Raw genomic sequence first — 26,158 nt, forward strand, 5'->3', positions numbered from 1 at the left:
CTGACCCCACCCTACTATAGAGCCTGTAGAAAGCCTATAGTAGGCTATAGGCTACTATGACTTTTTCATGACATACTATGACATTTTTATATTTTCCATGACATACTGCATACAGACTAGACCTTTTTCATGACATATGAAATTTTTTTTACGACATACTTTACGATGACATTTTTAATGACATATTGTAAAGTTTGTATGGCATACGACAGGCTATTATACTATGATATTTTTAATGACATTTTTTATTTAAAACTAGTATCACTTTTTAATGACTTTTTTTTCTCTCTAAGAGCCTTTAAATGAACAAAATTGCACTCCACAGATGTGTTTCTTAAAAATGTATTTATTTCGTAAATAGAACCGCATCTTCATAAACATCAGCTATAAGACAGATTTACAGACAGGAGGACGAGGGAGGACAGACAGACAGCAACAGATATCAGTCAACAGAAGAGTGATGATGGTGGTTTATTAATAGTGCGGTGCAGCATGATTTACCGATGAGAGGAATAAATAAAAAATACAAATTATTATTTCAATAAACCGTCCAGCACTGATCTGCAGCCTCGTGTCGCACTGGCTGATGCTGAGTCACAGCACATTCTGCAGGAGAAAACGTATCGGTTGACATTTTAATTTAGATTCCTCTTTTTAGCTTATTTGATCAAGGAGACCATAATTTGATTCAAGTCTGCAAACTGAGTTTACCGTGAGCATCTCTGCACTGACAGCATTTTCTAAATGTTTCAATTCCAAACTTTTTTTTCCTGCAAAATTCCCTGACATAATTTGAATTTGTTTGATCCTTCGTACAATTTATGGTAATTATGACCATAAATTTGTGGATAATTATGTTACTTGTATGTAAAAAAACTGAACAAAGACATATTTCCATTTTCATTTGGTCTACACACATTCAATATATGGCAGATATTTCCAGAAGCAGGAATACTTGGTTTAAACTACATCCGTAGACTGCATGTAACAGCTCTAAATGAGGCATCCAATTAAACTTGGATGGTGCTTCTGATGGATGTCATGATCATCATTTGTAGTCGAGGCTTAATAAAATATTAAATGACAATTCTTTGAATTATGTGGCTCAGTAATCTGCTTCTAGAAATACCCCAGATGCCTCGTATCCAAACCCTGCTGCTCTCTTGTAATGAAGCTTAGATGACGTCAGTGCTTTGATGCTTTACAGAATCAGGTCTCGTTACTAATGTCACATCTGATCTTAAAAAAATATAGCATCTGTTTCCTGCATAGACCGTAGCAAAGATATCTCTTGAGTGCAACTTGGAACCCAATTACATTTCATATGTAAAAAAAAAAGAAAAGAAAAGAAAAATCTGTACCTGGATACACAAAATATGTAACAAATAAAAGTGAAATAATTCTACAGATTTTTAAAACTCAGCTCATTACTATTAAATGATACTTCACCCTGTTTCTTTTCAAAATAAGAGTTTTATTACAGGTCATTTTTATTTCATAAAAAAGTATCACCAACTCTCTCCATCAATTAAGATGACTGTTGCTTATCTTGGAAAACAGCAATTGCTTATTTGTTTGTATTTTATTATTATTATAGCTGTAATAATAATTGAATTTTGTACACTTTGGGTCTCCGTAGATGAGCACAAGGGGGCATCAGAACTGCACTAACACTTCAGGTGTTTCGGCCTTTGGCCAGGAAGGACTCGTCTTCCCTCCTCTGGAGTTTATTGCTGATTCCACAGAGGAGGGTTGTCCAACTTTTGTTTTTTGTCTAAGTCAGGATATCTCTGTCTCTACTGCATCAAATTTGACCCTTTAACGGATACTCCTGGATTTAGCACTGCACTTATATACACAAATGGTCAAAATAAATGCAGCAGAAGCCAATATAACCCGATTTTAAGGTTTTTTCTGTCACATTTTTGAAGTCTCAAGAACTCTTTTGTCTGATTTCTCAGACTTCAGAAAGCTCCCTTCAGAGCCACAGAGGACATTAGAAAACTATTTTCACAGGCTGAGTAGCGCTCTCCATGATGATTAAACTGACCTTCATGTGTAAAACTGGTGAAGTGCCCTTTTTAAACAGCATTAACATATATTTTTCTTAACCCCAGGTGCAGATTAGATATCATAGGTGTATCCAGGTAGACATTTCAAGCAGATATGAACTCAAATGTTTAAAAAGAAAAAAAAAATCCTTTGTAAATGTGGCCTGATTATTATCTGTTGGGTCGTAAATTGGAGTGATGTAACTGGAAGTGTCCCTTTGCTCGTTTAAATATCCTGTAACATACTAACATCCTGTTTATTTCAGGCTGACAGCTGCACTGTCACCTTTCAGGTCAAACATTATAAAGAGCGTGGATAGAGGTTCAACCTCCTGACTTCTTGTCTAAGATCCAGTAAAACATTGTGGAAAGTTGCTGCATTCAAGTCATGTACAGCACAGGACACACGTTATATTGATATGTAAGAACACAAACACAGGAAAAAAAAAAAAAGTACCGCAATAATAAATAGACACTTTCATTGTCAGTTGCACCTGTGTGAACAGAAAGGATATAACAGGCCCAGGTGTGCATCAAACAATGTGTACCATATAGAAAATAAACATCAAGAATATTCAATGAATCGATTGACAAAAACATTATTGACTTTCTGATTTCTTCAAACGGTAACCGTAGCGACAGAAACATCCCATGACTCTGTATGTCCACCTGTGTGAGCCGAGGCGTGTACTGGTCATTGTTGTGTGGTTATTGTTGATGTCAAGTTTAAAACGGTTGTCTTGAAACGCTTCTACATTACACTTCTGGAGTCAACTGAACTCTCCTACAAATAAGAACCTTTTACTCATTTCACTTTTTTGGGAGAAGAAGAGAGGTCAAACCGAGCATCAAAGAGAAACATTTGACCTTTGACCTGCGGACAGCATGCGGCCAATGAGATCGTACAAAGAGCTTACACCAGGGCTACGTACCGTACTTCCTTCAACCACCATGGCTGCCATAGAAACACACACGCACACACAAACACTTCATCAACAGGTGGATAGAACAACTTAACAGCAAAAACATGATTCAGGTGATTTCAATGATGACAGACGAGCAATGAAGTGAGAAACAACAAAATTGTGATTTTTGATATGTGACTTGTGCAAACGCTCTGCTTTTCTTTTCACCTCTGCAGAAGCTGAATTATATTTTATCCGATATAGCTATCTCTCTAAAGATAGAGACATTCTGCTGTCTGGGTCGACATGCATCAGCCGTGATTTGGGAAAGCATCTCGCCATTAGAGCCATTTTTGTCTCGCTGAAATAAAAAAATGGTGCCATTATCTGATCTGATACTCGGGTAATATTTTTAGGCAGCTGAGAGGGATGGTTCTACCTATAAAACCTCATTAAGTCAGCCTTCAACACTGATCCTGTTACCTTAAAATATTCCCTGAGCATCACGCCCTCTAATGCTGAGATGCCTCCGCTAACCCGGCTGAATGAGAAAAGGCATTCAAGGGGAACAAGTTTCCAAACACAAAGTAACTTCAACAGGCTCAAACAGCTTCCATCTGCAGTACCTTCAATAATCCATCAATAATATAACCTCTTGAAAATGTATGGCTTTTTAAACAGACACCGTCCGGCCTCCTTCAGAGCCACGCACCAGGGAGACAGAGGCCTTAACAGTCAGGCGAGAAAGCAGCACGGACAATAATAATAGTCTTCTTAACAACGATATAAGCTTCTGTACAATGAGGCACAAAAATAAACAGTTTTTCCTTTAAACTCCAGTCTGAATCCTTTGGTCTTTGGTTACAGGGTAGAGATGAATCTCCTCGTACAGTATCGAAGGAGTACTGTAGGTCCTAAGGAAATAAGTCTAGACGTTAACAGAACCAGTAAGGCTCTGAAAGCTACAGGGAGTCTAGCTTTTTCCCTTTCCGTCTGAATGAGAAACAAAGGTGCAGCGGGGCCGGCAGCTCAAAGAGGAAGTTTATGCAGCAGTTTATGGAAGCAACATGATGTCGGGCTGCTAGCCGGCACCTCTGAGATGTACTCATGTAGTCTGAGTTTGCGGTGCTACATGGACGATCCTGGTGGCTGGTGTCTATAAGCCTCCTCAGTCCTGTGTTGAGGTTAATCAGCGTGCCCAAACCGTCTCGGTTAGGTTACAGTCCTTAGGCTACAATGCTTCGAGCAGGACTGCTGCCTGACATCAGCTAGCAAAAAATCCAGATCGTCAGGAATCTTCATTCTGTGTATATGTAAGACTTAAAAGGTTATTTTTAATATTAGTTGCAAGACAAACTAAGTTTGGCAACTGTGCTGGAAATGAAAAAATAAATAGCTGCATGAGAGTCCATGTACCCGGGCTGATCTCAGAGGGCAGCACCTGTGAGCCGACACGTCTTAAACTTTTACAAAAAGGTCCTGAATTTAAATATGATGTTTGCAGGACTTGCAGACACCCTATACGCAGCAGCAATCTGATAAGTGTTGTTGTTCAGATGCTGACTGGATCTTCCTACAGAAGTAGCTCCACAGATGTGTGCTTCATGCCATGCTGAGTTGCTTCACACTTCATGTTTTATTTCCTTCCATGTTGCAGCTCCCATCTGACGTCCTTCTCAACCTTTCTATCAAGAATTGATTCACTCTGGGAAAACAAAGCGGTGAAGGATAAAGCAGCCTACTGCACCGAGCCGAGTCCTTTGGTTTCACATCTGTGTTGCATCGAGCTGAGAAAGCATTGAGCTTAAATTGAAGTAGGTTTTATAAATGGTGGGTGGGTGGGAGGCTGGGTGGGGGGGGTGATTATGCGGAGTAGAAGCTCTCCCCGAGCTCTGTGTGTTACAGTCAGCGGCCCTGGGAATCAGCAGTGGGTGGCCTCGATAGGCGACAGCGTCAGGATGCTGCGATCGTTGGAGTAGAAGTTCTCCGTGTCGCTCCAAGACCTGAAAACAGGCAGCAGTGACTGAGGGTTAGGTGACTGAGGGTTAGGAGACTGATGGTGTGTGTGTGTGTGTGTGTGTTTGGGTGTGGGTGTGGTGGTGGGGGGTGGGGAACGGTGGGAGCTACCACACTGTTGTCCGGAGGTTTGTGATTACAAGCTACCCAACCAGGCTGGAAGAAGCAGAGAGGAGCGAGGGATGGAAGAGCGAAGAGTTAGTAATGGGTGTGATGTTGTTATAGTGATAGAGTGAGTATCTAAAGTCTCGCCTCATTAACTCACACTAATCCAGGTCTATCAGGGTAGGCCCAGTTTCAGAGAATTAAATCAAATTAAATTCCTATAAGAGCACACTATTATTAGACGGTTTCGGGTATTTAACATCACAGATTTCTGGATTTCTGTTTGTCCTGACCCTGCTTTATTTATTGGTTTGAAGAGGGCGGCGCTCAGTTTTTGAGTGTTATACGATAACTAGGGAAAGTGTTTTTTTCCCCAAAACAAATGACAAATCCAGTGTAGTCTTGATAGAGACATAGCAATTTTTTTTTTAAAGAAATAAACAATATAAGTATGAGAAAAAGTACATCGGGAAACTTATTTTTGGGGGACAATGAAGTCCATCTGTGTTTAGCAAAGCAGGTACAAAGACTATTGGACATTGTACTGCCAATGCTGCTCTGTATTAAGTTTAAACAGCACATACAGAACATAAAGATCACAAAGGGTCACTAATTACTTCACCAAGGCCTTACATTTTGCAACTTTAGGACCTTATGATACCCTGATCTGGATCAAATAACAGCAAGGCTGGGAAAGCTTGTTAAAAAACGTGTTAAAATCACTCTAATCTCTTATTTGCTTCATAAAACTCTGCAGTGTGGAGTCATCCATGTCATTACAGTGATTTTAAATGCAAATGATGCAAAGGTTTTAGGCTGAGACGGTCTCAAGGTTTAGATTTGATAAAGCTGTTCAGAGACAGCTCATTGAGCTCTAAGGTACGGTCTGTCTCCGACCTCACACTTTAAAGATGATGGTTAAGGTTCTTTGCTGCAAAAGCTTGATGCTTCTTTAAACATAAATGTCTTTGCACTGTAAGTTCTTCACATGTTTGAAACCAGTTTTCCGAAACTGACTCTGGTTTATTCTTAGAGGAGATGAGGTGAGACTTGAGCTACTTGATTCATGGATGAAAATCAACACAATCATCATAAAGAGAAATAAATCATGATCAACAAGCATCAACAACATTCTTGCTCCATATATCCACTCTCAAGATAACCAGGACTAGTATCGGATTTTCTGCAGGTAAAATATACATCCCTAAGTTCAGTTAAGTATTTAAATATCTTCCCCTTTTTGCTACAAAAATAGGTATCTATTATTACGTAAGTATGCTATCTTCCACAATATTAAACATATATAATATAAAATCTATGATTTACTGTATATTGTTATGTAGAGACACGACAGAGGCACAGTCCCTTTCTGTTATTAGCTTAGCGAGCTGGAATGTCTAACAAAGACACAACTAGTACGCAATCTCATCCATTTCTAGACCACTCACAACAATTTCCACCTAAACTGCCAGTGATCGGGCTGGACAAGAAAAGAAAATACAACATGGATACACTATGAAAGTCACAGCTTGCCACTGCTTGAATCTTAAAGGTCACAACAAACCATCACCAGCATGCTGACTCGCATCAAAGTGCAACCAGAGTCAACGATCAGAGCTTCTACCTTAAAGCACCAGCAGGGAGGAGCAGAGAGACTGTTGTTCAAACAGTGCCTCCATTCTGGCTGCTACACCTGATCTGCACATGACTGCAAGAGGAATAAAGCCTGAAACGCTGAATAGTTTTGTAGCTGAATGTGACGAGAGGAAGACTGCACCATCCACATCTTCAGATATGTTTTGATTTCTAATTGTCAGCTGAATAATTCTCATCATGACCTTTAATGTAACGCAGCTCTCTTGAGATGAAGACAACCGTTTTAAGACCTGGTAAACGGGGAAAACAGGGCCACCCTGGGACTTTAAATAGGCTGGCTGATGACTCAAATGGTGGTTTTGACTGGAGGCACACTCACGTGCTACATCACCAGCTTGGCTGTCTACCAGGGCTGGGGTCAAACTCAAACATCTCAGTGCTATTACCAGTTTTGCTCCCCGGGTTACGACAGAGCAAAGAGGACGTTAGCACTTTTGGGATAAGCCGGTGGGAACATGAACCCGAGAAAAGAACAGAACAGGCAGGTTTCTGACAAGACGAAGCTCACGGGGGACGTTAACAGCACATGAATAATTAATCTGGAAGGTCGGACAACATTATGCAGATTTCAGACACAGAAGGACGAGGACACAGACAGACACGCAGAGAGGACAGAAAAAAGACAAGTGCAAGAGGAGGAGTGTGTAAGAGGGCACAAATACATACAGGTTTACATTGTATACAAAGTACCAAAGGCAACAGCAGCCCCCATGCAACAAGACAGAGTCTGGGCATTCTTGTTTTGTAGCCCGTAGTGGACAAGACAGGTAGAGTTAAACCAGTGGAGAAGGTAATCTCCACCCACCTGGAACACCCCTGGTTATAAAACAAGCATGCCCCCAAAGTTGGCCTCCTCTCAGAAGCACATATAAGGCTTCAGGATCAAGTAGAAAAAGACTAATAGATACAGTAAGTAGCAAAAAGAAGACTCTCTGAGACTACATTTCCCAGCAGCCTCTCTGGTTTAGTCCCCTTGTTCGAGGAGAAAAGGGAGGATGAGGAGTAAGGGGTGTCAGACAGCAGCTGAGTTTCCATCCAAGGATTTTTTAAAATTATAATGCATTAAAAGGTACAGTGTGTAGGATTTGGTGACATCTAGTGGCGTGGTTGCAGATTGCAACCAACTGAGTACCCCTCCGCTCACTCTTTCTTTTCCATTTCTGCCAATAGATCCCCCAAAATACTACACACTATTCCTTTAAGTTAGAAAATATTCAAATCAAATTCCCAAAGGTTCAACAAACTGGTTTTAAAGCAGACTCCAAAAATTGAGTTTGTTGACGAAATCATCACGTAGGATGGTTCAACAGCTCGCAAGTGGTTTTGAACATTTGGATTTTTCTGGATATATTCCTGCTTATTATATCCAAATACTACCAAGTATTTGTCTTTACTTTCAACTACCTGAATGAAAAGGTCTAAAAATTTGAAAAGTAAAATGTGTTTGACATTTGAATGAAGACGCAGCTGCCGGGATTTGACAACTTCACACAGGCATGTATCTCGTTTGTTATGAAAAAACATCTTTGACTCCTGACATCAGTGTCCGTTCATGCTTTGTGGCCCCTAGCCATGATTTAGCTGTGGCAAGCAGCCAGCTACAGTTGGGCTTCCAATATATAATAGATAAATACTTTATGTATTATATAAGTTTGTAAATATGCTTACTATATGTCCCTTGTATGTTATATAGGACTGTGTGTATACATTCCCTTAATTCCCCTATGGCAGTATCCTAGCATTAAGGCCAAATGTGGGCTGAGTCACTAGTCTTTCATTTATTCTGAGTGATTTTATGCTTTATTTCCCTCAAACCCAGAAGGTAAAGAAGAAGGTGAGGAGAGAAGGAGAGAAGGAAAAAAAGAGTTGATCGTATGGGAAGGAGACGAGGGATGCAAACTTCATATTCAGCCCCAAATCTATTCGTTGATTGTGTCACTTTCTGAATTTACAGCATAAAGCTCACCTAAGCAGAGCATTTCACTTATGTTGATTGTTTATTTTTATCCTTCTGGGAGTGTAAATTGGCTGCTGTTTGCTCAGTTGGAAGAATTCAATTGGCTGCCTCGTGCCAAGGTCAGAAAACAAATCAATCATTCCGACGGGAAGAAATTCATCTAAATTGAATCATGCATTTAGTGGCAATCTGACCCCGGAGCGATGAGAATAGTTTCCTTTCTCTCAGTGAATTGACCCTGACAACAATTGAAATGGAGCATATCCCACACACCTCTGTCTGAGGAAGAATGAAGGGTACAAATATTAAAATGTAGGACAAATTTTATGCTCTCGACTGGCTGAATCAAAGTTAAAAATCCTCAGATGATGCCAAAGATGTTGATTATTTGGCCACAATACAAAGAGATGTTGTTACAGCCAGTCACAATTGTATGTCTCTACTATGAGATTGCAGCTGCATCTCCCAGGCCTGACTGACTGGATTGACACAGCCCTCTACTCAACCACAGAGAGTCTGCAGGTTGCTGTCCAGAGGGGCTGAAGGGAGGAACAGTGTTTGTTTGACCTGCATGCTGTCATTACCGTTACAAACACACACACACAGCCATGTGAACGAACAAACATGCGTGCCTCTGTGCAACGTCGACACTGCAAAAGTCTCATACACAAAGAACAAGAATGCTACATCTTCATTACTGATGTGATCAATACTGAGAGTCCCAAGTCGTTTTGGGGAGTATCGATTACTCAGCAGAAAGGGGCCGATCAGGTCAATTAATCCATGACCCCACTGTCACTGGGATTCTGGCGAAAAGACACAATAACACTGAAACTGCAGATTGGGCAGCACAGCAAACTGTGAATTCAGCTTACTCGTCTTTAAAGCTGCACTAGGCAAAAACTTTTTATGAAAAAAAAAATCAAGTAGTTGATGTTTTATCATCCTTTATCACAAAGTGGCGCTGCAGCAGAGAGGAATATTTTATCTGCACTTACTCAGAGCTCACTTTCTGCAGTAAACTGACATCATGATTCCTTTTATCCCTCTCTGCCATTTAGGACACCAAAATGCAAAATTGCCAAATGCAGCTTGAAAGCTAAGTCGCCACGATCTGTCACTTATGAAGCACTTCCACATCTCTTCAGTCACAGGCTAATACTAGAGATGTGCACGCCCAAATGTGGCGCTCGAATCATATATCGTTCGACCAGCTAGCCATTATCGCAAATGGAGAAGCCTTCCGATGAACAACAGGAGTCAACCTAAACCTAACAACTTGACATATAGACATTGATGTCATCTGTTAAAGTGCATTACAGATTAGGCAGTTCTCCTTGAAAACTGGCTAATCAGGCTAATGTGGACAGCAACCTTAGATTTTAAGGGATAGAAACAGAGGAGACAGACAGGACAGACAGACAGATCATAGCATAGATGATAAGGACATAGACACATGGGCTAATAGACAGACCCGCCCTAATGTAGGGGCTACATAGACAAGACAGGTTACATAGTGTAATATTGGGTGCCTGTATATCGCAGCAAGTCTCCATTGTAAGGGCCTTAATAAAAATACTGTAATCGTAATTCTCCCTGGCTAGACTGCCAAACATCCACTGTAGTGCATGCTATGTAGAAGGTGAAGCTATTACAATCTGTTCAGTCATTGGTCTCTATGATTTTGGTTACAAGGTGTACTGATATATTTCTGATAGAATACTACGGTGGGTATGAGGTTAAGCACAGCGTTTTGTCTGCTTAATCAAAATGTTCAGACTCCCAAAACGGACTTTGATGGAAATAAGAAACTCATAACAGTGCAGTCCATGATGGCTTGATCCACACATCTTCAGCCTCTAACTCCTCGCTGGGGCGGCGTCCACAAGTTATGCTAAACCGCACCCTAAAACCAGTCTGAAACCCTGACTCCCCCAACAACTGTAAGCTCAACCTGCAACAGATCTGAACAACAAAGACTTCCAGTATAGTCGTAGCCACATTATGGGCTAAAACAGTCAGGACTGCAGCCCAAATTTTTGCCACCAAGAGGGTGGTTCATCAGGGTTCATAATCATTGTTTCTTGTGGTCGTCCTCCCCACCTGTTGCTGCAGCTCGATGCGTGGCAATGGTTGGCGCTGGCCTGGCATCGCCCGGTTATTTGCTCCAGGAGGCGGGCCAGGCGGGAACAGCCGCTCTGCCCTTGTTGGTAGCAGCACAGGGACTCCACACAGCTGAGGCTCTCGGGGGCTGATACAGACTGGGAGGAGGAAACGGGTTGAAGGGCAGAGAAGTAAAGAGAGAGAAAAAAGAGGGAGAAGTAAGTGGAGAAAGAGGAGAAAAAATAAGAAATTAATACCAACACAGGTTCACTGTCACATTCTGACAGGATGATGGATGACTGGAGGATGACGTATTGCATGCTGTCACAGGAAGAATGATGTACAGGGAAAACATTCAAAACATGCTACACAAGGGGCTAAAATGTTGCAAATAAATACATAAATCAACCTGTAAACAAAGAAATCTTTGCAAAAGCAGACAAAAAAAGCTAAAATGTTGTATTTTAGGGTGATTGTAAAGCCGATTAACTCTGTCCTTGGCCTTGTTTGGAAATCACGTTGATTTGAGACTATATTATAAATATTTTAAAATTCCAATTTAATTTTATTGAGGTTTATACAATGTTTTGACATAAGTTCTGAAAGCCCCAGCGCTATCATATCATATGAATGTGCATGATAAGAAACAAGACGGTGTTATCATCTATCCTGACCTTTTTCCTTTTATATGTTTAAGAACAACTGCAAAACTCCAACATATCGTCTGTATCAATGTAAAAGTTGACATTCACTGCAAAGAAAGCTTTAACTGTCTAAATAAAAAGACTGAAAAAATATACTTTATGACTAATCAAACTTTTCAATGAGCCAGAGGTGCATTGGTGGAGAAAGCTGAATGAAGTTGCTGCCGAGAAACCTGCAGGGTCAGGTGGCTCTGTACATCTGAGTCAGCACCCGAGAGAGAGACGGTGTGCGATAGAGAAGAGAGAAAGTGAAGAGCAGCGAGACAAAGAGGAGACAGAGACGGAGTGTGATCTTACACTCATGTAGTTTGCATCCTGTACGCTCCTTTTCTACAGCATAACAGGACTATATAAGTATAGTTTAACCTCAGAATAACTTCAGTGTGGTTCTAATAAGTCCATAAATCAGCTTCAATTTTTACATTTTGCTATTATCAATCACAGGCTTTTTTTGTGGAGATGTTTCTTAAGATTAAACAACTTTTCGACGATGTAAAGTTATACAACTTGAGTTTCTTCCAGTGTAAGGAGAGCTAAGTAGACACTAAGATGCTTGTTATGGTCCACAATGTGACCTGTGTACTCCACAGTGCTTTGGATTGTGATGTTGTCGTTGTGACATCTCTCTGCAGCAGAAATTGGAGACACTGTTGGCACGAAACCAAACTTTTGCTTCTTGGCTGCCGACAGCAAAACACTGACAGGACAATGTGATGTATTCCAGCAAGGTCAGGTGTTGCTGGATAATGAATGTGTGGTTTTGCTCGTCCTCTGTTCGAATTGTTCTCCTTTTGAAAAAAGGAAAGTAGATTTGTTCTTGTGACTGTAACACAACAGTCACCACTTGAGCAAAGAGAAAAGTTGTAGAATGTGATTTTTCCAAACGCGCTTACAGTCCAAACCACAGTTATCGCAGTGGCAGCAGCCAAGCCACAGCTGCAGCCATGGATGGTAATGTATCCTAGACTAGTGTTTATCTGTTGGTGAAGTGTCCTTGGTGTATTTATGCTGGTGAGACCACATGGGTGATAAATACTGTCAGCTTTTCATTAACTCTAAGATGACTGATTTAGCTTGCATTAATCTACCAATCGAATCAATCTGCAGCAAGCATTCATCACAGGGCTTGTTCTGTAAATCAGAAGCAATGCCAGGCAGAGTTGAGATGATGCGGTTTTCAGTGGCAGTCATGTTACAGTAAAACTTGCTCTCCAATGCTGTTTACGAGAGAGATGAACAAGAAAGAAGTATGTTTCTGAGGGACTGTTTGGTGCGAGTAATTTTTTTGTTCTAGAGAAGCAGCAGCAATATGATGCCGGGAGCAAAACCAGGCCAAACCGTATGATTAATAGTTCTCTTGTAAACTGAAGTTTTCCGAGAAAACGACGCCTGACTTAAAGGTTTTGCTGTAAAATGGCCTAGACCTCAGTGACAGCTATATGGGTGACATCATTCCCTGGCGGATTTACTATAATAGCCACAGAGTTCAGCTCAAGTTCATGTGTGCGGTCCTTTCATTTAGCACAACCTCATGTTGGTTTACACAACTAAGAGGGCTGAGTATCTTTGGGCTGCATAAGAAAATGTAATGATCAAGAGTTTATAGTATGAGCTGTATGTAGAGGAAACAAAACACTGAAAGTCCTAAATTATACAACAAAATTGTACTTAAAAATCACTCAAAAGGGGTTATATGAGATATCAAATACTTACAAGCAGACAATGAAATATCATTCAAGCTTCAATATGGAGTATAATTATGGTGGGATTAGATGGTTGAACAAATATACAGCAAAGACAATGAAGTCCGCATGCCAACAGCATTCTCTCTTTCTCTCTAAACTCTGATCCCAGATCTGATCAACAACAGAGAGGGGTGAACTGAGACCGGAATAGGAAAGGATGGGGACAATCATGGTTGGCTAAGGGAGGGTCAGTCATATCGGTGTAGGAAAGGATGAGGTTATTCATGGAAGGGTATGTATGGGTGAGGATGGGGCCATTCATACAGGAAGTAAGGGCCGACAGAGAGACATAAAAATATTTTTACATATGAAATAAAAGGGCAGTGCAGGTGCAGCTGTGACACACAGCCATGGGTGAATGACTGAAGGTGCAGGTTGTTTTAACAAAATATAAGGACATATGTGGTTGACTGCAGCTGTTAGGGGGTGCAGAGGGGTTGGTTGGTCTTCGGGTGAAGCCATAATGCTGGGGCAGTGACAGTACGAGGGGGACAATGGGAGTGAAGTATGGTACTACCTAGGGGAGCGGGGTTCTGGGCCGGGGGCAGCAGGGGGAGGATAAGCAGCTAGCAGGTGCCAATTGTCCTCCCCTGGGCTCCGCTGGGCTTTAACAGGGTCATATTCTGGGCCGACTGACCCCTCACCCTTTTCCATCTGAAGGACACAAGATGCTTACAGTGAGCCCCTCTGGCTAGTCATACAGCTCATCAGTCAGCCAGGTAGACTGTTGGTTGGTAAAACATCCACACAGCAACATAGCCAGTAAAGCAAGCCTGCTAACTAACCAACCACACTTCAAACATATCCACAGTAGTCATTTTGTCTCATATTAAGTCTTGAGTCAGCAGAGGTAACGGGATGAGATTAGGGCTGCACAATTAACTTTCTTCAGTGCATCAGGGGTCTGCGGCGATGTCGGCAACCCACCCGACCCGTCTGGTTTACCATGCTTTGTGGGTGGGACTTATTTTGTCGTTATCACCATTCATATCTATACGACCACTGAACCAATGAACCAATGAAATTGTTGACAAGAGCACAAAGTACTTCATAGATCTAGCCTCTTAATTTTGCTCCCAAAGTGCACTTGATTGATGCATTTAACTTGAAAATATAGCCTACAAATTTTAGGGTGAATATTCCTGTATTTTCTTCACAATATACTGGATACCCCGCAGATTTTTTTTTTTTGCAATGTCAGTTTTTTCCAACATCATGCAGCCCTGATTTGTACATTAGCAGGAATGTAGCCCACCATGGAAGTGAAAGCAGTTCTCTGTTTATTTAAATGTGAAAGTGCAATGAAAATATTTTGTCTAAAATTGATGAATAATCGTGATCTCAATATTGATCAAAACAATCATGATTATCATTTTGGCCAAAATCGTGAAGCCCTAGATGAGATAAGTCCTTGTTTCAAATGCAGTTTCACTTTTACATTTTAGAAAATTTCTGAAAACAAATACACGTAATGAAAATGCAATAGTATCAAAACATATTTGATGAATAACGCGGAATGTCCATGTTTCTGGCTGAAAAGTGTTGGCAGGGCGCTGGAGAGCCTTTCATTCAAAGTGATGACACCAACGCCTTTCTGAAAAATTCTGAGGATTTCAACTAGAATCGCTCAGAGCGGCCGCACAAAAAAGGTCAAAGCGCTCTGGAAAAAGACGTTGGGTGCGGTGCTTTTTCTCTAGGCGGCCACATACGGTGTTTTACCTGTTGGGAATAATTGAAAAAAGATGCTTGAGCTCAGAAAAAAACCAAAAACGCTATATGGACACTCAGCCTTAAATTATATTTTTGAGGAGATTTTCATTTGGGAAAGAATTGAAATTATCTCTCACCATCACATTATCTTACATTTTGTTTTGTAAATCTATGGACTCAATACAAGACCAAATGACTGCAGATACAGTGGATACGTTTTTCAGTGCTGCTTAAAAACCAACCAACAGATTATTAAGTCAGCAAACAGTCAGTCAGTCAGCGAGTCAGTCCAAGCTGCACTGTAGGGGGGGCAGTTAATTACACTTCTGACCCTCACTCTACAGTGCGCTCTAATACACATACACATTAAAAGACCAAATCAATGCTGGTCCCCTTTTTAAAGCCCTTCACAAGTGACCTCACCAACAACCTTCAACATAGCAACACATTTTTGGCTTACAAGGCAAATCAGAGCCGCTACTTCCTGCTGTTTGAATCAAGACACCAAGGTCTTATTCCCCTGCTACAGATCTGAACCTCGTCTTAATTTGCACTGTGAGATAATCATAAATCACTGCTTGAGAAGAGGTCTTTCAGAAAATTCGAGTGGGGGTGATGAGGTCACTGGAGGAGGGCTTTAATTTCTCACAAAAGCAACTGACAACCGAACACAGAAAGAAGCTGCAGGCACGAGAAAGATGTCTCGAGGGAAACACATCCTTCTAGTGCCGATAAGAGCAAATCTATTAGTATCCAAACCAATTAACCTGCTGCTGAATCTATCAGAGCTACGGAGTAGGCAAACAATGGAAAACCCAGGAGAGCCCTCTGGCTTCTTCAGCGATTACTGTACCTCCCTCTAATCTAATTAAAAAAAAAAAGACTGATAGATACTGGAACTCTTTCAACACAACTGAATAAATTGCATAATACAGCACATAAAAATGAATGCACGCTTTGATTTTGAAGCCAGTAAGAGTATCTTGAGTGCAACAAACAAATTACTCAAACTGAGGAAATAGGATCTCTTTTGCATAATGTGCTTTGTGCCCTCCCTTACCATAATGCAAACAGCACTTATGATCAGCCAGTCTACAGTTTGTTTCTGCTCATTGAGTTTGTGGGATGGGACCTGCATCGCATATACTGTTAGTGACTTGGAATATACACTCAGTTGCCAAGTTTTTGGATAAATCTCGTTAAAACTACTGCAAGTAATCCTAACTTTATGAAGGTAAGAAAAGTTCAGTTTTTGTTGAAACTGTTTTTGAGAGTTGCTTGATTTACAGTTCACCAGCACCAACAACTACAGCCTCCAAAATGACCAATAAGTTGAATCACACCTCTCTAAAACAGTTTTAAAAAATTATGCATAAAACCTATGTGAAGGTAGGATTTATTGGAGGGCTGTTGGATTAGACTGTACTAGGCCATTATTTTTTATAAATACAGAGTAGCATTCCCCAGCAAGCGCTACAGAACCATCAGAGTTAACGTGCCGTATAACTGCAAGGATACAGATATGCATCAGTTAACATTAGCCTTGAAATTATATTAACCACACTAGGGCTGCAGATAGCTATAATTTTCACTATCAATTAATTTGCAGATTATTTTCTAGATTAATTATTTGGTCTTTAAAATATCAGAAAATGCCCATTATAACGTCCCAGAGCCAAAGGTGGTGTGTTAAGAATCGCATTTTTTTTTTTCCTGACTATCAGTCTAAAAGCCTTTACACACCGGGGTTTTTTTTTCATGCGATTGATTTGCACGTTAATATATTATTTTGAACTGTTCTTTTTGACATTAGTATTTTCACACAGAACACGAATATTACGCGGCGATTACTTGGCACTTTTGCAAAAATGACTGAAACGATTCATGGATTATTATAATAGCTGCTGATTCATTTTCTGTCTATCAACAAATCAATTAGCTGACTAATCGTTGCACCTATAAAACATAAACAAAATACTTACAGATACAAGAATATTAACCAGACATATTTCAACACTCAACATTTCAGTCAAGACCGAGCAGTCCGTTCACCTAAGAGGGCTCACACTATTGTTAGCATTTCCCCTGCAGGAATGTTTAAAGTGATATCTGCTATGACAGCACGAGATAAAACAGCCGTGACAATAACACACCAGGGTGTCATGCTTCTAACAGGACAGCATCATGCTGCTGTACTAGGCGGCCGAGACCAATCTGTCATGCAGCTGTAGTGGGGCATCAGTCTTGTGCTGTGGGTCTGCTGGAACCATGCAGGTGGTCTGGATTCTAAGGAGGGTGTCTCAAGAGGTGGACCCAGTTAGAGGGTGTCTGACACTATGTCAAGAGGACGGACCATGCTATAGATAAAAGTGGTGGTGTGATGGGCTGCACCATGCGACTGTATGATGTGTCACTTTAACAGGATTTTGGCATGCCAGATTTGAGGTTGTATGATGAGACCACTAGCTGATGGTCAGGAGGCGGGTCTGACCAGGAGCTCTGATTCAGGACTAATGCAGATGCAGGATGTCACAGTCAGAACGACTCAGATAGTCACTGTATGACAACATTGCTATCACACTATAATGAGTGCTGGGGGAGAGAAAAAAATGAAGACAACTAAGTCATTCATTCGCTCACTCATTCATCGGTTTGTTAATGCAGTGGGAGGAGTAATGACATGCTGTGACATGCAGGAGGGGTGGACGTCTCAGAACATATTCTTTATGTTAGCCTCTCACTAAAATGCAACACATGCAGCAGCTGAAATGCTTGATGTCATATTGTTTTGCATTATGTCCTACCCCAAAAAGCACCAAAATATGTTTATCCCCCGCCCCCTCCCCCCATCCCAATCACAGAGAATGCTGGTTGGCTTGTCCAGGGCATGCAGTCACAGATATAACAGAAAAGTAACTGTTCCAACATTAACAGCACACGACTCTGCAGTCAGTGTACCGCCAGTGTTAGAAACAGGCCTCAGTGGGACTAAATCAAGTCCAGACCTGGGGAGAAACAACATTTCAATATTGTCTGAATGATCATAAACAGGAGCGCTTGTTTCATAAAGCAATGTTTCTACTATTTCAAAGCTGTCCATCCATGTTCTGTAAATTAGATTTAAAAAAACTGATTTTGAAAAGCATCTTAAAGTCTGCATTAATAATCTACAAATACATGTTTCGGAGGGTTTAAAACTTTTAAGACATTCTGCATACTATCTGACATAAAACTTTTCAAAACAAGTATATTTTTGACCATTCACAGTTAATTGTAAGTCTGAAATTTGCATATTAAGTATATGAAAAAGAACACCAATTAGTTGTTAAGGGATATCACGTAAAGTTGTGTTTGGTTTAGTAGATGCAACGAAGAAAGGTATGCAACATGCTTTTTGTGGTACCAATCATATTCTGTTATTTTAAATGTGAGCATGCAATGCAAAGAAACATAGACCTGTAATATCTTCATTAAGTCACTGATTTTATACATTTTAACACAAAATGTTTGCAAAATGTTGCTCTGTGGTGGTTTGTAAAAGTGCTATAATATTTGAAATCCATATTTTCAAACAAATAGAAATGAAATTAAATTTAGGAAGAGCAGCATCTACGCAGGGAAACGGGACAAGCCAATAATGTTGGCTGACTACTCACAAACATAGATAGATGCGTCCCTAAAAATAAAAATGTAGGAAAATTGCTTTTGAATAAAGCACTCCTGGGATGCTTGTTTTATTTGAATTGATTTTTAGATGTATTTTAAGCCCAGGTCTGAATCACTCTTATCTCCTCTACCTAATTTTGCCCAGCTGGCTCTTGGCTCTGGACAGAGGCTGCAGAGCGATGAAGTCATCACCTATCGCCACACGGTTGGTATACATCTACACCCGGAGAATACACAGAGAGGATAGGAGGAAGAACACACACACAGATTAGAAATATAGATCTCACACACATACACACACACACACACACAGGTTAGAAATATAGATCTCATAAACAAACACATTTAAAACTGTACCAACTTTCAGAATGACACACATACACACAAAGACAAAACGGGACAAAGGTTAGAGCAGAAACAACCAACACCACACAGGATTGGAAAAGGCAGGTCATTGTTTTCTGAGAAACGAGAGGAAAGTTTTGAAAGGAGGAAGGAATAAGATAAAACATAAACAATCTCCAGCTGGACAAATCAATACAATAACAGCGTGGCTCTGCTGAGAGGTGACCATGCACACTGTGTGTTTGTCTATCTGTGTGTATTGGATTAAAAAGAAGTCATGCGGCGTGTGTGTGTGCAACTCAACACCATGCTGTTCCTGTAAAGAAGTGCGTAACTCGTGACCACAGGCTGAGAAAATAATGAATATTTTCTCTCCGTGTCTAAGAATTTGAGTTACCTTGACATTTTACTTTATTTCCTCCCTGCAGGCTCTTGTTACTTTACAGGAAATATCAATTCCATTTTTGTGATACAAGTATGAATAAGTATTAAATCTAACATTGCACAAAGAAGACAGTTTAACTACTGGAATGTGTTTGGCCTTCCCTGTGCAATTTCATTACTTTTAATAAGTTTTACTTTTTGAGCCTGCAGACCCACAACTATAGAAATTACTTTTTAACATTCTTCACCTAAAACAGTTGATATGATTATCTTACAACTGTGGTACTGAAGTAGCTAGTGTCCGATTGGTCCCATTGATTTAAATAAAGTAAGTGTTTTTGATTCCACTCGCCAAATGATTGATTTCTTTATGAAATTTATAGAAAGTTTGTTCTACAAACCTGACCTTATATTCTCCGTCTGATTTCTTTCTCTCATCCTCTCCTTTTCAGCCTTTTTGAATCATGATTTTGACAAAAAAAGTAAAACTAAACCAATGCAAGTTACAGTCTGTAAATGGATGCTAATCACACATCCAATATTACTAAAACTAAACTGCTATTGAGAACAAAGATAGCAAAGACAACATCTGCTATTCCCCAGTAGCTACTGCAGAGTGGAAGCCCAGGAGAAATGCAGGATAGCACAAAAAGTTTCACTAAAAAAAAATATTAAAACAGCAAGTTGAGAACTGCTGTGATCAACAGTGACTACACTGCACCTTGGAGTCAGGCCAGCAGGGTGCAGGACATGTGGAACCTCTGGGAAATAAACAGATAAGATGCTGGAAGAGCCTCTTTAAATCCCAGCCAATTTGAAAAAAAAAGTAAAAACGTACAGGACTTAGTATAAAGTAAAATCAACTTTAGAGGAATGACTGGACTTCTTTACAAAGGTTCCCAGAAAACAAACAGCTTGTAAAAGTCTTCTCTGGTACTTTCTGCCCCTCCTCCCCATGTTACCTGACTCTTCTGTGTGCTGGTGGGCTGCAGATGTCGATAGAAGACCTTCTTCACCACATCAGGAAAGAGGCAAGTTATGACAATGATGATGATGGCAAACCAGGCTGAACCGCTGGACAGCAGCTGTACGAATACAAAGTACATGTCCTGGGTGTGGAGGAACGGCCTGGAGGGAGTGGAAGGGACACAATGGTTTAATACTGCAGGAGAAAGGATACAAAAATAACCATTTTTCAAGCAGTGTGGTTCGTCTCATTTTGCCATGTTCACTGTAAATTCAGGTTTCACTGGCTGTTGGAGTCGTGCTCTTAGAATTATTTAATTATTCCCAAACACCACAGACTTTAACAACTTGTGCAGATATCACATCTCAAATATCAATTACGGTCCAAGCAGGGTTTACGCTAGGCTGTTAATGTTCCAGAAGTCCAGCCATATAGAACAACTACCGGACATATGTTTTAAATAGCCATATAATAGCCTACATTTAACATAACTTGAAAGTAAGTTAAATGAAGAAGTGGGAAAAATAAAAAAAATAGGCTGGTCGGTCTGAAATCTGCGTTTGTCAAATTCAAAATAATGTTGTGTGGCTCGTAGGGCTGTAGTTATGGCTGACGTGATTCCTCGAGTAATTTGATTACTAAATATCATCGATACAAATTCTTTGCATCGAGGATTCGTTTAATAATCTGTAGAATACTCGATTACTAAAATAATCGATAGCTGCTGCCTAGTTGTCTTGGCAACATCTTAAAGGTCACATAGGCCATTTAATATGCTATTTATTTATTTATTTGGCATATTTCCCAACGGAGATTTTCACCGTTGATAATTTCATCTGCCGGAAAACTACTGGCAAAAAGCAGGCATATGCCGGCTAACGTAAACCCTGGTTCCAATATTATAAGGATGGCTCTGACCAGTCTATGAGTTGACTGGATTGAGTAAAGTGGTTAAGGCTGACTGATCAGATCAATCAAACACATTCTCATATAATCACAGCTGATTCTCACAAAGCCTCAGTGATTATCTGCCAAGTGACAAGATCAGCGAATCTGGTGTAAATCAGCCCGTTCAATCCAGCCTCAGCATCAGCATCGGGCTAATAAAGTATGTACACAACCTATACACCTCTCTTACTATAGGTGAATCCCTTTGAACAAGAATTTTAAGGAAGGAAAAATAATAACTTAAATATATTTCAGTGAGCAACTTGTGTTTGATGATTTTTTTCAAAGCAGCTACTCTTAATGTGATTTTACTGACATCTAAATGAACACTACCATAACTTATATAAATAGTCTAAGTACTGTGAGCAAAAAAGTGAGCTGCAAATCCCTCGACCGCAGTCTGCTGAAAGTAGCTTTTCAGAGACCCAGACAAAATTATGAGAATATAATATATACAATATAATATACAGAATATGAGATTCTCGTCTACTCATCTCTAGATGTAAAAAAAGATTTGTGTGTCTTCTTCATTTAGGCATTTTAAGTCATATGGAACCCCATGCTGACTAAGTATGAGCTCAGAGGTATTTAGAGGGTAGACTTACTGTAAGTCCCATTATGTACTCTACTGTCCACTTACTTGCATTTCCCATCATTAACTATAACATGAAAGGATGTTGAACAATGCAAATGTGATGACTTAACACTTTGAATTTTGCTTTGTTTTTCTTTTGCAAGACAGCCATAGTGTTTAGCCGCTGCACTTTATTCTGCAGTATGCGTTTTCCTAATGTAGGGATAATGTAAGAGGTGTTATGAAAGGCCTACATGGTAGATTGAGCAGAGAGACCATGTTACACCATGGCAAAGCATTTTCTTTGAGTGTGAAAGCAGTGTCTTGTACAAAATAGAATAAAAAAATGAACTTTGTAAGAACCTCTTCTTACCAGATAATGCCTCCATAGAAGAGAGAGAAGATGAAGTAGAAGGCAATCGAACCCCACGTCACAAAATGGTTCATCCACGTCCAGAAATGAGTCTCTAAAGCGAGCTGTTAATACACGCATACACAAACACACATACATAGGAGGGGGAAGAAAAAGAGAGCTAGGTGTAAAACACTGAGACAGGGACAATTAGGGCATCAATAAACCACAGCAATCTGCTCCTGTGCTGTGAAAAAGACCGTGACTGCAACCTGTGACAAATAATTTCAAGTTAATGGCCACTGACATCATCGATATACTTCACAACATGCAGTGTTTCATATTGGGACTGTGTGTCCATGAGGACCCAGACATGTTACACACAGATCTCAGCTGATGCACACAGCATCCAGAGTATAATGTCGGAGTCTCTAGCATGCTACACGCTTGACTTTTTATTTTACCAACTATTCATTCTTCGACTGATTTGGATTTCTGCTGTTTTGTGCTGGGCAGGTAGCATACATTCAGCTACATAAACCAAACACTCCCTACACTAATATTTCACTGTCTCCATATAAGAAAAATAACATGCATATTTACAGCTGAATATAACAGAAGTATAGTAGTTGCTATAGCAACATAAGATATAAAGGAAAGTAAAGTTTGAGGTAAAAGGTACATGATATATATTTCATGATATGAAATACAGTAGAGGATGTGTGGAATAAAAAATATGTTAAAATCTTAAAATATGAGTTAATACTGTTCTGAAAACGTTGGGTGTAACTTACCTTTAATGTAACTGTGATGACCATGACAGTAAAGACCAGCGTTCCAAATGTCCAGTTCCCAAACATCTATGAAACAGACATAAAACTGTCAACATTATTACACTATGACAAAAAAAACACGGCTATGTTTACATGCATGGACCCAGTTACTAGCAATATAACAATATGGTAAGGTCATTGTATGGTCAACCTGTTAATATGCAACTATGATACTTTGCATATCTTCTTCCTGTTGTCAAGAATTAACTAATAAACATAATATTTCTCCTCTCTGACTCAGCACTATTAGTTTAGTACTAGGTTGCAAATCATTGAAATATAAATCTATGACATTTTGTTGGCATTTCACTACAATGAATAATGGATACCAAAGAACACCAGTCACAGTTGCTGTATTTGATATTTTCTGATTATGTCGCTGGGATACTATAATTTGTTCACGTCAAACCACAAATCTGGGTAAAAGTTGGGAGTCAAGGCAGAATAGACAAGGCGAGCAGGGTTGTGCTTCAGTTGTACAATGGAGAGAAAACGTCTATAAGGCATCGGCCTCAGTTAACAAGCTGAATGGTGTTACGGTGCCTATAATGAGGCCTTGCCCTCCGACTGTGCGACTACCATCAGTAGCTCAACCACTTCTTATGAGAATCACTCTACTTGTAGGTTGAGAGCTGTGGGGGGCATTGCTTTGTTGCCAGCCAATTCAAGACCCTGCTGGAGTCTAAACCCTCAAAAACTAACAGTGAGAGGACTAAGATGTATCCACAGAAACACTCAGGGGAGCAGACAACCAAGTTCAAGTTCTAGTTAATTTATATCTAAATCAAACTAGAATTACCGCCGTGTGGTTGTATGCCTACACCAACCAGTCAAGTTGCAGTTTACATCCATGTTGGTCCAAAATGTCATCACCTCACACTTTCATATTATTAGACGTTTGTGTGAAATTATAATGATCATAATTAGCATATGAATTCTTGAGTTATAGCCCAAAATGTGTTTTGTGAAGTCACAGTGACGGCAGAGTGAGAAATAAATGGTCTCTTCATCTGTTAACTGTATCTGTATAACTGGATGAGATGAGTATACGTTTGAAGCCTGTGTGCTGTATGTTTATATGTTTCCATGCCTTTTTATAGTCTGTAAATGTGTTTTAAAAAATTGGAATTAATGCGTTTTTCAACAGAGGGTTACTAATACTGTATTTGAGCAGGATGCATGGCACTGAGAACTGAACGCACAATTAAATTAAGAAAAAAATGGAGAAATCAAAACTGATTGCAATACATCAGAATCATCAGGGTTCAATGAGCCACTGCATGTTTTATAACTGCCATCATACTGCTCATTTCAATGTTTAAAACAAAATCTGTCAACATGTAAATATACTGTAGAGCATAGGTATAGGTATGAAAAATCATCTTTTCTTTTTTTTAAATCATCATTAACAAGACAACAATATGTTTAGGAATCATCCTGATAGTCCTCTCATTAACCCCCCAAGGAGACGTGCATTCAACTGTAGAGCAGACTCTTACCAGCTGCCTGTTAGCTCGCAAGATCTGAAGACATGCACAGCGTGAAGGCAGAAGGAAAAAAGAGAAATCAAAAAAAGATGGAAGAAAAAGACAAGCGAGTGAGAGAGCAAAAAGGAGTGAGTGCTTTCTGTTATACCAAACTTCAAAGAGAGAGACAGCAAAGGCAAAGATATGCAGCAGGAAAGATAACGGAAGGAGATTTGGTGAAGAGACACAGAAGATGAGATAGGAAGAAAAGGTAAAATTACATTATCAACAAGTGAATGACAGTAATAGAGACAAACAGACTGTATACAAGGCTGTTAAACAAAAAGACAGAATGAGAAAGAGACAGATAAGAAAAGAGTGAGATTAAGGGAAGGAGTGACTCAAGAAAACCAGCAGGCAACCAGCCCCATCATTAACAATAACTCATTATAACATGCACACACACACACACACACATTTCTTTCTAACCTACCATTAATTTCCTAAAGCAACATTTTCCTAACATTGTTTGGAAAATCCTCTCAGCAGGGCAAGGTCTGTAAATTAGCTATGGCTACAAATCCTATATACATTGCATCGGTTGCACTTTAATTAAGTGTAACAATGCCTATGTATTGTCCCTGTCAAATAAGGCAATTTCTTTTCTAGTGATTCTATTATAAACATACAGTACATCACACACACACAGCCAAGTACACACCTGTCCATTCCCCATAAGTGTGGTGTCCTCTCCCATCAGTATGTAGGATCCAAAGAAGAAGACGAAGGCGTGACAGAAGCCCAACAGAGTCCAGTACAGGAACGTCCGGAAAGACAGCAGAGAGTTCTTACTGATGTCCCTGTCGGATACAAACATTTTTTCTTTTAAATTTCTTAGAGGTTATACTGTATCACTGTCATGTTTCACTGTGATGAATATGCTAATTATGGTAATTTACAGAGTGACTCAAGAAAAAAGTTTACTGAATTATAGACCAAATAGGATGCAGATGTCAACAAACTCAAACTATTTTTGCTTGATCTTACTTAAAATGTTACAGAAATTTCCTATTAGCCATCTTTGGTAAACAGCAGAAAAATGCATGTGCATGTAAATGGTGTTTATAGCATAAAACAAATTTTGTTTATGAATTTATAGTAGATGTACAGATTTTTCTGAATATATGAAAGCTTCCCACAAACAGTTAATGTTTATCTAGAGTGTGCATCTACAGATCACATGTAACCTTACCTGTACAGGCCGGGTTTATTCTGCAGTACGTGTGGATGGACCAGCTGTTCAAACAGACTGTACACCAGGATGGGCAGCGAGGTGAAGCAGATGTTGTACAGTGTCAGATAAACACTGTCATACAGAGTCTAGGATGGAAAGAGACAGCGTTTCACTCAACACCAACCCATTAGCTGAGGCTGACATACAGTATGCAAAACAACTAATATCATTTTTGCCTAGGACCAAAGTAATAACCTTAATAACAGACTAAAGCTTTAGCAACAGACTTATTGCCAATAATAGTTTGAGAAATCATCTAACTTAAGTTCTAAAGCTATGCTGCATAAATAGGGTTTAAATACATGCAAATGTGAGATTCACTGTTTAAATGTTGCAGCGACTTTTAATAGCTCCAAGTCATGACTGAATCTCAACAA

At 39.8% G+C, this 26,158-nt stretch overlaps 1 protein-coding gene across 6 annotated transcripts in view; it reads right to left on the reverse strand.

The window, feature by feature from the left end:
* Positions 1-328: 328 nt before the first annotated feature.
* Positions 329-26,158, reverse strand: part of atp11b (ATPase phospholipid transporting 11B (putative)) — a 59,509-nt gene continuing 33,679 nt past the window's right edge. The window contains exons 24-32 of one of the 6 annotated variants that reach the window (XR_005206979.1): positions 25,740-25,867; positions 25,209-25,347; positions 24,521-24,544; positions 22,983-23,048; positions 22,210-22,313; positions 20,310-20,475; positions 18,750-18,835; positions 10,794-10,951; positions 329-4,959 (exon numbers count right to left, since the gene is read on the reverse strand). Coding sequence is in view for 4 of the 6 variants with exons in the window: in XM_037770158.1 (XP_037626086.1) it covers positions 4,878-4,959; positions 10,794-10,951; positions 20,310-20,475; positions 22,210-22,313; positions 22,983-23,048; positions 24,521-24,544; positions 25,209-25,347; positions 25,740-25,867 (867 nt within the window). In the remaining 2 variants the exon portion in view is untranslated. Of the gene's footprint in view, positions 5,129-10,793; positions 10,952-13,759; positions 13,897-18,749; positions 18,836-20,309; positions 20,476-22,209; positions 22,314-22,982; positions 23,049-24,520; positions 24,545-25,208; positions 25,348-25,739; positions 25,868-26,158 lie in introns of those variants that run through there. The other 5 variants (XR_005206980.1, XM_037770160.1, XM_037770158.1 and 2 more) reach the window with 5 other exon arrangements.

The sequence above is a fragment of the Sebastes umbrosus genome, chromosome 5 (assembly GCF_015220745.1).
Source record: "Sebastes umbrosus isolate fSebUmb1 chromosome 5, fSebUmb1.pri, whole genome shotgun sequence".
NCBI lineage: Eukaryota > Metazoa > Chordata > Actinopteri > Perciformes > Sebastidae > Sebastes > Sebastes umbrosus.